This window comes from Bos grunniens, chromosome X (genome assembly GCF_055505025.1).
Source record: "Bos grunniens cultivar Pamir isolate PY7600 chromosome X, Bosgru_T2T1.0, whole genome shotgun sequence".
In the NCBI taxonomy this organism is placed as follows: domain Eukaryota; kingdom Metazoa; phylum Chordata; class Mammalia; order Artiodactyla; family Bovidae; genus Bos; species Bos grunniens.
Genome location: NC_141194.1, coordinates 50,365,857 through 50,380,155, shown reverse-complemented (window position 1 = coordinate 50,380,155; position 14,299 = coordinate 50,365,857). Strand labels below are relative to the sequence as shown.

At 43.2% G+C, this 14,299-nt stretch overlaps 2 protein-coding genes across 6 annotated transcripts in view; one reads left to right on the top strand and one right to left on the bottom strand.

Moving 5' to 3' along the window:
* FGD1 (FYVE, RhoGEF and PH domain containing 1) overlaps positions 1-1,768 on the bottom strand; it is a 38,175-nt gene extending 36,407 nt beyond the window's left edge. For 2 of the 4 annotated variants that reach the window (XR_015159272.1, XM_086388551.1), the window contains exon 1: positions 756-1,768. Coding sequence is in view for 2 of the 4 variants with exons in the window: in XM_086388551.1 (XP_086244677.1) it covers positions 756-1,062 (307 nt within the window). In the remaining 2 variants the exon portion in view is untranslated. The remainder of the gene's footprint in view (positions 1-755) is intronic. The other 2 variants (XR_015159271.1, XM_086388550.1) reach the window with 1 other exon arrangement.
* Positions 1-14,299, top strand: part of TSR2 (TSR2 ribosome maturation factor) — a 73,069-nt gene that overhangs the window by 41,322 nt on the left and 17,448 nt on the right. For both annotated transcript variants that reach the window (XM_086388560.1, XM_086388559.1), the window contains exon 3: positions 6,539-6,611. In XM_086388560.1, the coding sequence (XP_086244686.1) occupies positions 6,539-6,611 (73 nt within the window). The remainder of the gene's footprint in view (positions 1-6,538; positions 6,612-14,299) is intronic.

Here is a 14,299-nt window from a genome sequence, read left to right as displayed (position 1 = left end):
TCCCTCCTTCCCTTGTCCTCCTGCCATACACACTGGCAAAACCCCAACCTTGGATCAATCCACCATCCCTCTTTTTTTTTTCCACTCATACTCCAGAGCTGCTGAATAGTACAGGAGAAAATCACATAAGCAGAAGGCTTGGCATTACTTTCATGGTCTCCAAGCTCAGTTTGGGGAAGCAGAAAGACCATAGACTTTGGACTCAAACAGATCTGTTTTGGAATCCTGTCTCCATACTAGCTGTGTGACCTTGGACAGGTTACTAAACTTCTCTGAGCCTCAGTTTCCTCACCTACAAAATGGGGCTAATGATATCCACTTCACAGGAGGCTCCTGAAGATGAAATAAAAACCCATGTAAAGCATCCAGCCCGGTGCCTGGCACAACGTAGGTGCTTGGCAAATGGGAGACTCCTTTTCTCCCATTCCCCCAAACAAGCCCCGGTTCCTCCAACCAAATCCCCCTTCCTGCCTTTCAATCCTACCCTTTTTTCTTAGAGTGTTCCCTCTCCCATTAGCCTCAGCAGATAGAAGAGAAGGGGGTCGCAATGGTTGAAAGGGCACAGCGGACAGAGAGGAGGCGGGAGTTGAGGGTGGGGGTGGGACTGGGGTTGAAAGAATTAGAAGGCCAAGGAGCGAGGGAAGGGGTTGGAGGTTGAGAAGAGTCGAAGGGCTGTGGTGAGCGAGCCGGCCCTGAGAACAAGAACCCGCTCCCAGGCCCACGGCTGGGGCTCCCATTCTCTCTCAATCACTCACCAGGCCGGGGCTGCGAGCCCTCCAGGTGGTAGGAGAAGCGTAGGGCCCGGTGGTGCTGTGGACTGGGGCCGCAGGGCAAGACCCGGGGGCCTGGAGCGACGCCCAGGCTGGTGTCCGAGGGTCCGGCAAACTGGGGATCCAAGAGGCTGCCGAGAGCCGAGCCTGAGCCCCTGGGCACCGGCAGTCCGGGTTCCGAGGCTCCAGGGTCCGAGTCAGCATAGGCCGGTGACGCGGCGCCGGGGGAGTTCGCGGTTGGGTGTTCGGGCTCTGAAGGCCCGGCGCCCCCCGGGGCTCGGTGGCCGTGCATGGTCCGGGCCTGGGCGCGGGGCCCGGGCTCCCCGCTTGGCTCCAGCTCCTGGGGCGGAGGCACGGGCGGAGGAGGCCCGGCGCCCGGCGGAGCAGCGGCCTCAGGCTCGGGGGGCGGGGCTGCGGGCTCAGCCCCACTGCGGAGACTCTAGCCCCCAGCCCGGGCCCGGGCCAGCAGCCGTGGCAGCGGTGGCAGTACCAGCAGTAGCCGCGGCCACCGCCGCGGCGGTGCCAGGCATCGCCGGCCCCGGCCCCGCGCAGGGAGTGGGTTCGGCGGGGCCGGGGGCCCTCTGGGGAGCGCTGTCTATGCGGCAGCGGCTGAGTGAGGGTCGGGGGGTAGCGCTCGGCGTGGGCTCTCTCGCGAGCAGTGAGCCACTTCCGTGGCCCAGGGGCGAGTGGCCGGTCTGTTCCGAGTTCAGGGTCTCTTCTCTCTCCCCAAATGGGAATCGATCTAGGCTCTCTTGGCTGGTCGGAAAGGGTTCTTCCTCCCGCCGCAGCGGAGGCTAGGGGGCGGAGGGGAGGAAAGGAGAGGGAAGGGGAGGGAGGGAGGAGAGGATGGCGGTGGCGGGGGGCGCGCCTGTGTGCCGCGCGCTCGGGCTGCGGGGCTCTCCCTCAGCCAATGTCTCCAGACGATGCTCCAGCAGCGGGGGCAGGGGAACAGTCTAGGCCCGGCTCCACCGTCCTCCCCAGCCTCGGCCTGGGTCTCTGCGGTGGCGGGCGGGAAGGAGCCTGGAGAAGGGGGGTGGAGAGGCGGGAGTCGTCGCTGATGCAGCCACAGCCACAGCGGCGCTGGGACCCAGTTGCCTCAGTCCCGCCCCCTTGCTCATGATTTGAGCCTGGCCACGCCCCCTAACTAGGGCCGGCCTCTATTCTCGCTACGACCGCCCTCTAGGCCCTCCTCCTTAAAAATTCCGGCTCAGCCTGCCGTTCGCATCACCCCCTGGTACAGCATAGGCAATTCAATGGGCTCAGCCGTCCCAAATCTGCCTTTCTGTCCCATCTTGGGTCTGTCTCTCTCTGCTCATCCTCAGTCTCTTTTCTATCAACCTTTCCAAATGTTCCAGTTTCTCTAGAGCTTGGCTCATAGGGGACTTGCCTTTCATACTCTTCACTCAGCTCAGATCAGACCTCGTGGTCATTTTGCCACCTTTGACCAATAGCCTCAATTCCCAGGATTGTCGCATCTGCCTGGCAACGTCCCAACCTCGAATCAGCCCAACTGTCCATCTTTTCTATGCCTGTGCCCAGGCAACTAAACACTGCGGGAGAAAACTGTTCAACCTCACAGATTTGTGCCACTATAAACTCATGGTTCCCAGCTTCTACCAGGTCTTCCGTTCTGATCCACAACCCTTCTGTGCCTTCCCGACAGCCCCCTCTCCCATGCTCCACAACAGCCATTTCTAACGTCCCTTCTCCTCAATCCCCCTTCTTCATCTAATCCTTGACCCTCAGCAGATGACCCCACCTCCTACTTCATAAAGTAAACAGAAGTCACCAAAAAAGGAAGTTCTGGACTTTTTGCTACCAAACCTACAGAGTCTGTCCTTTGCTCCTTCCTATTAGCATTTAAACATACTCAGGTCTCTTCCTGCTAAAAATAATTACCAAAACATCTTCCTCTCCAATCACCTCCCTCTCTTCTCTCTATAAATGTCTCAAAAGAGTCACCTGCACTTAACTGTCTTAATTTTCCCACTTCCCACTTATTTTAAAACCCACTCCAATCTGCCTCTATTTGCCTGATACTGCTCTCTTATGAAGGTCTACCATGGCCCATGTCACTAAATCCAATAGAATCTTTTCAGAGGTTATCCTTTTTTTTTTCTACTTGACTTCTTGGTAGCATTTGGCACTAGTGAACATTCCCTCCTTAAACCACTTCTGTGGCACCATACTCTTGTTTTCTCCTACTTCCTTGGTAACTCCTTTTTACTTACCAGTCTCCTTGTCCGACTGTTAAAGCTGGTGCTCTTTAGAGTGTTTCCTGAGCTCTCTTCTCTCTCTCTGCTCTTTTCTACAATTATTAGTCATTCCCATAGTTTCAACTATCATTTATTTGCTGATGACCCCCAAATTAATACCTCAAGTTCAGATATTTCTTCTGACCTATGAATTCAATAGGTTAATAAACAGCTCTACCTGAATACCCTGGAGACACCTAAAGCTTCAGCTTCTCTCCAACTCATGGCATCCTCCCTGCAGCCTTTTTGTCCATCTTTGACCTTACCTTAGTGAATGACTCTAGTTAAGACAGAAACCTGAGCTATACCCTCTTTTCTCTCCTCCACCCCCAATGCAATCACCAAGTCCTGTCATTGTTATCTCCTGAATATCTCCCCAATTTATGTAGTCTCTTCATTTCTGCTGCCACTACTCTAATTTAAGCCAGCACTATTTCTAACCTGAATACTGTCATAGCTTGTTTCATTCTTGTTCCCTGGCATCTAGTCTCTTCACTGTAGGCAATGTGACTTTTGAAAAGGTAAACCAAATCATATTACTCTCATGTTTAGAACCCTTTAGTGAGTCCCTCCCAGCTCAAAAGGAAAGCTGCCTTCCTCAACAGGCAAAATTAAACTGGGCCCTTCATGATCTGACTCCCACTAGACTTTCCAGAGTCCATGCTTGAGTCAAAGCTGAAATTCTTAGACTGCTCCTTAGTCTGACTAGCTTTGAAGGCTTTGCATATGCTAAATCTGCAAGAAATTTTCTCCACATCTCCCCAATTCCATTTCATCTGTTCTTCAGATCTCTGCTCATTTGATGAATGCCTTTTGGGCACACACTTAGGGCCAGGCACACTGTGAGGCACTATTTATGTAGTGGTGAATTAGATAGATATAAACAAGATCATGGTGAACAAACTTGGCCCTCAGAATTTCAGTCTGGTGCTGGAGAGGACTTGAAGTAAACAAATACATAATTACAACTTACAAACACACAAAATTACGAATTTTGATAAGGCTATAAAGAGCCAGGACAGGGTGATAGGAAAGAGAATATGGGGGCAATTTAGCCTCAGAGTCAGGCAGATCGTGATATTTAAGCTGAGTGAAGTGGGAGTTAGCTTATGAAGAGTGGAGGCAAAAGTGTCCTAGGCAGAGGCCATGGCAAGTAAGAAGGCCCTGGGAAGAAAGGGAAATGATATACTCAGGGAATGTAGGAAGACCAGTGTGGCTGGAGCATAGAGAGCTGAGGGCAAGAGGATGGGATGTGAGGTTGAAGAAGTAGGCTGGCAGAAACCAGCTTATGTTGAGCTTTATAGGCCATGGTAAGAACAGATCTTATTCTGTGAGCAATAAAAAGGTACTGAAGCAGTGCTTTTAAATGTGGGTCAAACTGAAGAAGGTATTGAAATCAATTTGATAAAAGAAAATATCAAAATGTATTATAGGATCATGTAGGAAGGGTAAGCATGTCTCATGAAACTTTTGTTTCAATTTGTATCATTTATAATCGTGGTGAAATAATATCTCTTTTGTAGATACTTCACACACCGCAAATGCTGAAATACACTACATTGAAGGTTTTTAAGCTTGGGGTTTACATGGTATAGTTAATATTTAAAAAGATTACTTTGGCTGCTGTGAATTGAATTGGAGATAGACAAGATTAGGAGTCTACTGCAATCAGAGATGATGGTGAGTGCGACTAAGGTGGTAGACTGTGAGATGAAGAGAGGTAGATAGATTTGAAAGATACTTAGAATTGAAAGGGCTTGGTGTGGTGGCTTGGGGGTGGGAGGGAGAGGTAGGAATCAAGGATGCCTCCCAGGGATCTAGTGATGTGAAGCCAGGTCATTCATTGAGATGAGGAAGATGGAAAGAGGAACAGGTTTTCAGGGGACGATCAAGAGTTCAGTTTTACCTGCCCTTGAGATAGCCAAATGAAGAAGTCAGGCAGATAGTGGTATATAGTGTATAGAGGAGAAGTATGGTTTCAGATATAAATGAGAGTTGGCAGTATAGAGATAGTATTAAGAACCATGAGAGAAGTCAGTCTGGGACAGAACAAAGAGAAAGGAAGAGGACTCATGACCAAGCTCTGAGGAATTTCAACTTTAGAGGTCTGATGAAGTAGGAGGTGGCAAAGAGACTGAAAACAGGTAAACAGGGACATAACTAGGGTTGGGAAAACCAGAATGGATAAAGAATGGATACACCATTGGTGGGAGTGTAAACTGATACAATCTCTCTAGAAAATGTTGGGCGTTTTCTAGTAAAGCTGAATGATGCACAAACTCTAGGACCAGCACTTTTAGGTGTCTATCCCAGAGCAGTAGTTCCCATAGTGTGGTCTGGGGATCCTGAGGGCAGGGATGGGGAGTGGGGGTGCCAAAACCATAACTCTAGAAAGGTGTTATTTGCTTCTTTACTGTCATTCTCTCAAGCATGGAGTTTTCCAGAGGCAAACATGTGAATGTGATATATCATAACAGATTGAATGCAGAAGCAGATATGAGAATCCAGCTGTCTTCTACTAAGCCATACAGTAAAGAGACTTGCAAAAATGTAAAACAATGCCACTCTTCTCACTACATTCTTTCTGGTTTGGAAAATATAGTTATTTTTCATAAAAATATTACTTTTGTTAAACGTAATGGGCTTATTTAAAATTAATATATTTACATTTTCTCAGTTTTAATTTCTAATACAGCAAGTATCAATTGGTATAAGCCAATACATCAAAGCTCTTTGGGGTATGCAATAATTTTTAAGAATGTAAAGGAAGTCTTGAGACCAGAAAGTTTGAGAATTTCTCCCCTAGAGAAGTCCTTGCACGTGTGTACTGGGAGACACTACAAGTGTTCACCAAAGCCTGTTTGACAACATGAAGCAGAAACAAGAGCATAATAAGATTAATAAATTGAGACACGTTTATACAATGGAATACCACAATGAAATAAATGAATGAACTCCAGTTACATGTATCAACATGGATGAAACTCAGGAAACCTAATACTCATTCCAAAAAGTTATGGAAGAATATGTTTCTATAAATTTGAACAACATGCAAAATTATACAATATATGGATGCAGTCATATGTTGTAAAACCATACGGAAAAGCAAGGCATGAAAAATGACAGTGGTTGTCTCAGGGAGGGGAAGGAGATGTGACTGGGGAGGGCTACACGGTGGGTTTTGTCATTCAGAAATGATTTTTTAAAATAAGTTTATGTATTTATTTTTGGCTATGCTGGGTCTTTGTTGCTGTTCGGGATTTTCTCTAGTTGTGGTGAGTGGGGACTACTCTTTATTGCAGTGTGCAGGCTTCTCATTGTGGTGGCTTCTCATTGCAGAGCACAGGCTCTAGGGCATGAGGGCTTCAGTAGTAACGGCACGTGGGCTCAGTAGTTGTGGTTCCTGGGCTCTAGAGCACAGGCTCAATAGCTGTGATGCACAGGCTTAGTTGCTCAACGGCATGTGGGATCTTCCTGGACCAGGAATTGAACCTGTGACTCCTTCTTTTGCAGGCAGATTCTTTACTGCTGAGCTACCAGGGAAGTCCAGAAATGATCTGTTTTTGAAGCTGGGTGATGTGTACAGGTACATAGGTATTTCTTCTATAATTTATTCAAACTGTACAGACATGTATATTCTAAAATTTATAATGTATTATCATGAAAAATAAAGTTAAAAAATAGGAATAATTGGATAGAATGCTGGTGGGAGGGTATATTGTTTTAGGACCTTTCCTGAGGTCAGAGGAAATAAAACACTGCCCTCCACTCTGCTGAAGTGGAGCTAGGTGTGTAGGCAATTCCCTTTAGAAACATGGCTATGAATGGGAACAGAGCCCAGAGAGTTCAGGTGATGGTAGGAGGGGCAAAAAATGACTTTTTTTTAAAGACGGGAGATACTAGACTATGCTTGTTTGCTGCTGGGAATGACCCAGAGATCATAGAAAGGGATAGGATGGGAACACAGAAGAGAAAGCAAAGAATGGAAAGGAAAGGGGGGGCTGGGATCTGGGGTACTGGGCCTCAGAGAGGAGGAGAGGTCCTCAGGCCCTTCACTGTAATAGAAAGGAATGAGACAAAAGATGAACACAGATACTGGGAGGTTTAGAGTCAGTGGTGGGAAGAGGAGGGTCTTGGAACAATGTCTGATGGCTTTTATCACTGAAGCACGAGATAAGATCAATTTTCTGTAGAGAGACTAGAAATATTAGTCAGTCTTTCTTAATAGCATGGTTGATAGAAATCTGTTTTTCACTATTGACAGTTTAGAAAAGTTTCAGCTTTACAATAATGTACATTTTTAGGACTATGATCAAATGTGGGAAAACCTCTGTTTAATTTCTTTCGAATATGAACTGTAAGATGTCAGGGCATTTCAGTTTTTTTGTAGAGTGAAGAGTACATATCTTCAGTACACTTTGACTTTTCCCTGATTGTTAAGCAGGGCCTTGGAAAAGACCTGTGCAAATAAGGGACCCTGAAGCTTTGTTGACTACCATGTAAACCTCTCTTTGGCCTCTTTGAGGCATTCTCCTCCAGGAAGCATTCTCTGCTTTTCCCTGGCTGCTGTTCTCCCACAGGGCTTTATTCCTTCCACTCACGGGACTTTTCTCAGTCTCTCTGAAGTAGCCAGGTCATCCTTTTTGATAGAGGGAACTCCAGAGGGTAAGGAGTCAGGATACACTTACCTTGGCTCAGCAGTCTTCCATTAGTCTGTGAGTGAGTCTGCACTGGAGTAGTGTGGCATGGTGGACAAACATGCAGGCCTTGGAGTCAGGCAGACTGGAATTTGACTTTTTGCACTTTGGGTGCACAGATAGAACAGGGTTCATTCTAGTCCTTTGTTCATGACATACTCTCACCATTGGTTCACATAGGGGACCAATTGGTCCTAGCTCCTCTGTGTGATCCTGGGTAAGTTACTCATCACTCAAAGTCTCAGATTCCCCATCTGTAAACTGGGGATGATAATACTATCTACCACATCAGAGTTGTGAGGATTCGATAACATAATCCATGTAATGCATGCACAGTCCCCAGTACCTAATGTTTAATAAGCACATGATTGGGAGAATATTGTGGGTGGAGAATACATTATTGCATAACAAAGGCCCAGGCCCTGACTTCCTGAGTTCACAGCCTATTGGGCACCACACAGTCCGGTGCCAGCCCTGATATATCCGAGACTTGTGAATGGTAGTTGAATCAAAATTACTTCATCTTGTGTCTCTATTTCCCTTTTATTTTTTACTGTCACCCCAGTTCACCATCACTGTCACCACTTCTCAGAGGTCTCCCATCTGTCTTATGCTGCTTGCTTGCCTTTCCATTTACATCTCTCTGGTGGTTTCTCTTTCCTGTCTCCTATTCTCTTTCCATCTCTCCCCTTCTTGCTCCTGCTCTCACTTTCTCTCTGTTGCCTCTGTTGGGGGTTGACTTGTCTCCATTTTATTCTTATTTAACTTACGGCTCTCCTCTTGGTCTGTCTCTGTCCTCACATACATAATACCACATTACCCTTCCTCATGTATTTCTGAATTTGTGTTCCAAGATTTCAGTCTTTTCTGTTTTTTTTTTTTTTTCAAATTTCCTTTGGCTCCTTGGCCTCTTTTCTGTCTGCCCCTGTCTCAATCACACTCTACCTATTTATCTTACCTCTGGCTGTCTCCCAGTTCTCATCTTTCTATTTGTATTGCTGCATCCATCTGTCTCTGTTCCCCACCTATCTTTCTCTATTTCTGTTCTCACCTTTCTGTTCCAATCTCTGTCTTCACCCCTGTCCCCCCAACTCCCCCCAGAACTAACATTTACATTCTCTGTTTCTGTCTCACACACATACCTCTCTGTTGGTCTTATCCTTTTCCCCTCTTTGATACTCTCAGCTATCACCCCTTTTCTACCTCTGTTACCATCTCTCTTGTTGGGTGGCTCTCCTCATGTGCCTGTCTCTTGCCTCCATCTTTCTGTTCCTATGTGTGTTTTATCTGTGTGCTATCTTGTCTCCAGTTCCCTGTCTGTCTCTATCTGTCACTGACAAAGTTGAGAGCATGGTCACTGATGTTAGATTGTTTGGACTCCAATCCTAGTTGTGTCCTCACCTGTAAAACAGCAGTACCTACTTCAGTGTTACCAAGAGCATTAAATGAGATAACACATGTAAAGTTTGTAGAACTATGCCTCAGACAAGTGCTCAAAAATATTATCTCCTAAAATTAAACAACAAGGACCTATGGTATAGCATAGGGAACTATATTCAATATCCTGTAATAACCTATAATGGAAAAGAGTCTGAAAACACACACATACACACACATATATGTACATATAACTGAATCACTTTGTTGTACACCTGAAACACTGTAAATCAACTTTACTTTCATCAACTTCTTCCTCCTCTTCCTCAATACCATCTCCATTTCTGTCTTTATCTAATCTCAGTCACTCTCCCAGTCACTACCTGGCTGTTATCATCTTTCTGTCCTCATGTTCTATGTAACTGCCTTTCTAACCCCATTCTGTCTGTCTCTGTCCCCCTCTCTCCCACTCCATACATTCCAGTCTCATTTCTGTCAGTCCCTCTTTTTCTACCCTGCCCATTCCATCTGTCTATACACCTCTCTGTCCCCAATCTTGTTTCTTTATCATCATTTATTAGTATCTGTTGCTACCATTCAGGCCCTATTTCTTGGTCTCTGTCTCTTAGCCTCCTGTTCTCATTTCTCTACCTCTTGTTCCCACATCTATTTTTATTTATGTATTTGTTTTAAAAACCTTATTCTGTTTCTTTCTCCTCATTTCCATGTGTCTTCTTCTGGCCTCTCTGGACAATTTAGATCAGAATTGGTCTGGTAGATAACGTGGAGCTATAAAAGGGTTTAGGAGGAAGAAGTAGGCCTGGCAAGAGGCGAGTGGCAGGGTGTGGAATTTCATGGCTCTGCCAGATCCTCCTGAAAGACACTGCCTCTGAGGTCAAGGTTAGCATAAACCTCCTTAACTCAGTCTCTTCAGGAAAGACAAAGAATGCTGCAGTTATTGGGAGGACCAGGAAGGGGTATTTTTCTGAGTGAAATTCCATCCGGAAGCTGGAATCCAGAGCATTTCCTGTTGTAATGTTTCTTCCAGACTTGGAGAGTCTGAACTTGCCACGTAGCATGTGCACTGCATGCATATATTTCTACAGTAAAATACAGAGATGCATACATAATCCCCCACCCGCAGGCATGTACAGAGACATAAAGATACACATAGAATGACGAACCCTCACAGTTGCAGATACTCAAACACATGGAAAAACACACAGAATGAATTACCAGCTGGCAGAGATGCAGATGTACACAGGGATATTAGAGACCCATGGAAATACCGCCATCACAGTTCATGGACCCATGCAAACAGATACAGAAAAATAATTACCCAGAAAAAAATTTTTTAAATTACTCATTTTCAGCCTGACATTTTAATATAAACAGAAACAAACCAGAGCATCATGTATAAAAACACACCTTTATAAAAGTGTACATATTCATTATATAATCACAAATATCCAAAGCAACAGAAAATCACATATAGCCATTGCTCTGCTGAAAATGCAGAGGTAGTCAAACTTCCTATGCCCCCAAAAGACAGACATACTTCTCCTCTTGTGCCCCTCTCTTTGTGAAGGCACCGCCAGGTACTAGACAAATAACTGGAAAGATCTAGGTAAAGTTTTTTCCTAGAAAATGTAAAATGATAAAAATGGCATAGAAGGTAGAAAACTTGAAAAGGCCACTAGGCATTAGTGAAATTGAAAGGGTAGGTAAGGATCTCCTCTTCCTCCAAATCCAGGCCCAGATGGATTTACAGGTATAGTGTGCTGGATTCTCAAGAGTTATTTCTCTTCTTACACAAGTTATTCGAGAAAATAGAAAGGAGAGAAAGTTGCCCAACTCATTTTATTTGTCTAGTAAAATCTTGAAATCTTGATTTTAAAACCAGATAAAGACAATAAAAAAACTCCATAGACTCATTTCACTTATGAATATAGATGTACAAGTCTTAAACAAAATATTAGCTTATCTAATTAAACAGAATGTTAAAAAATACATCACAATTCAAGTGGAGTTTAAGAATCCACGAAGAATGCATTCAACCTCAGAAAATCTATCAATGTAATTTACCATGTGAATAGACTAAAGGAGAATAATCATATGATTATCTCAATTAACACATAAAAAGTATGTTACATGCCTACTTATGGTGAAAACTCTTTAAAAGAATATGAATAGAATGTAAATTTCTTAACTTGTGAAGGTTACATACCAAAACCCTACATCATATTGCAAAATATGATGTAAATGGAGAAACTTAAGATGCTTTACCTTGAAGATTAAGAATAATACTAGATACTTACTTTCACCAAGTACTGTTTAACATAGAACTGGAAGTCTTGCTTAATATTATTAAGGGAGAAAAAGAAATGAGAATTGTAAGGATTAGAAGAGATAAAATCAACAGATTCAACTGACATACTATTAGAATTAAAAAGAGTTCAGCAAAATCAACTTACAGGACTTCCCTGGTGGTCCAGTGGTTAAGAAACTGCCTGCCAATGCAGGGGACATGGGTTTGATCCCTGATGTGGGAAGATTCCACATGCCATGGGCAACTAAGCCAGTGCACTATAGCTACTGAGCCTGTGCTCTAGAGCTGGTGCTCCACAAGAGAAGCCACTGCATTGAGAAGACTGCGCCCCACAACTAGAGAATAGCCCCCACTTGCCACAACTACAAAAAAGTCCGCACACAGCAACTTAGCCAAAAATTAAAATAAATCACTTTTTAAAGGTCTTGCTATTTAGAATAAATCAACCTATACAACTCAATAACATTTCTTTACACTAGCAATAGATAATTAGAAGAAAGTAACAAAAGATACCTAAAATTAATCACTAGACTAAAATTAATCACGGTGGACAGTGACTGCAGCCATGAAATGAAAAGATACTTGCTCCTTGGAAGAAAAGCCATGACAAACCTAGACAGCATATTAAAAAGCAGAAACATCACTTTGCCGACAAAGGTGCATATAGTCAAAATCTTTCCAGTAGTCATGTATGGATGTGAGAGTTGAACCATCAAGAGGGCTGAGTGCTGAAGAATTGATGCTTTCAAACTCTGGTGCTGGAGAAGACTCTTAAGAGTCCCTTGGACTGCAAGGAAATCAAACCACTTAATCCAAAAGGAAATCAACCCTGAATATTCATTCACTGGAAGGACTGATGCTGAAACTGAAGCTCTAATACTTCGGCCACCTGATGCAAAGAAATGACTCATTGGAAGAGACCCTGATGCTGGGAAAGATTGAGGGCAGGAGGAGAAGGGGGCGACAGAGGATGAAATGGTTGGACAGCATCACCAACTCAATGGACGTGACTTGGAGCAAACTCTGGGAGATAGTGAAGGACAGGGAAGCTTGGTGTGTTGCAGTCCATGGGGTCACAAAGAGTGGGCCATGACTTAGTGACTGAACAACAACAATCACGAGACCAAAATATAAACTTCTCTAAATGTCAGGACAATTGAAAAAAAATCAAAACAGACTACATAAGTAATATGCTTTTTTAAAATTTGTAATATTTGCAAAAAGTTTGTCAAACAAAAAATAACCTAAATGTCTATTCAGATGAATGGATAAAACAAATGTGCTATGTCCATATGATGGAACACTGCTGCTGCTGTTGCTGCTAAGTCACTTCAGTCGTGTCTGACTCTGTGCGACCCCATAGATGGTAGCCCACCAGGCTCCCCCATCCCTGGGATTCTCCAGGCAAGAATACTGGAGTGGGTTGCCATTTCCTTCTCCAATGCATTAAAGTGAAAAGTGAAAGTGAAGTCACTCAGTCGTGTCCGACTCTTAGCAACCCCATGGACTGCAGCCTACCAGGCTCCTCCATCCATGGGATTTTCCAGGCAAGAGTACTGGAGTGGGGTGCCACTGCCTTCTCCGTGATGGAACACTACTCAACGATAAAAAGGAATTAACTATTTATACAGAAATAATATAGATGAATTAAAAATAATTACACTGAGTAAAAGGAGCCAGACAATAAAGAGTACATAGATCATGATTCCATTTATATAAAATTCTAGAAAGCACAAATTAGTCTATAATGAACAGAAGTAAACCTGTGACTGCCTAGAACATGCTTTTAATATACAAAAATATAACTAAAAAAGAAAATAAAATAATGTGACAATATTAAAATCAAACATCTTTTGTATCAATATAAATAAATGATCTTACCAGCTGAGCCAAAAGGGAAGTCCAAATGATCTTAGCTTACATATTTAAAGGAAAACATTTTTCTATTGGATCACTGAGCAAAATCCAAGTACTATATTCAGGAGAGTCAACTAGAACAAATTGATTCAGAAAGGTTAAAAATACAAGAAGGGCAAAAGTATACCAGTCAAATGCAAATAAAGGAAGCAGAGGTTGCAATATTAATTATCAGACAATTTAGAAACTCAAAATGAAAGGCATTAATTGACTGTCAAGGTCATGAAAAGACAGGAACTGTCCACAGTTTGGAGGAGATATGATGACTAAATGCAATGTGGGATTTTGGTTTGGACCTTGGAACAGAAAAAGGACATGAGTGGACAAACTGGTGAAATCTGAATAAAGTCAGGAGTTTAGTTAATAGCAGTATACAAATGCCAATTTCTTAGTTTTGACAAATGTAGTCATATAAGATATTAACACGAGGGGCAACTAGATGAAGGGTTCTATAAAACTAAAATTATTCTAAAATAAAAAGCTTATTACAAAAACATTAATTGAGACAACAATAAAAATATAAAGTTATGACTATTTTTGTATCAAATAACACAGCAACTTTCACAAAGCTGAAATGTTAAGAAAGACAAGGAGAAATAGATAATAGATTGAAACACTCTAAAAATAGGAGAAATATAACTCACCCTTTCCATTCTAAGACAGATCAATGAAATAAAATAACATCAACAAAAGCCCAGTAAGAATATAGAAAACATAAACAAAATCAGTATTAGGCCAAGAAGAAAATCTCAGTAAATTCCAAAAGGTAGAACTAATATTGATAAAATTCTTTGGTCACAACTGGATAAAATAAGAAATCAATGTAAAATCTTCCATCTAAATATATAAAACTTCTCTGTCAAACAATTCTTGAGTCAAAGGGCAAACTCAAACCGAAACTGCTGAATTTCTGGACAATAATGATAATGAAAACATTACATATCAGAATCTACG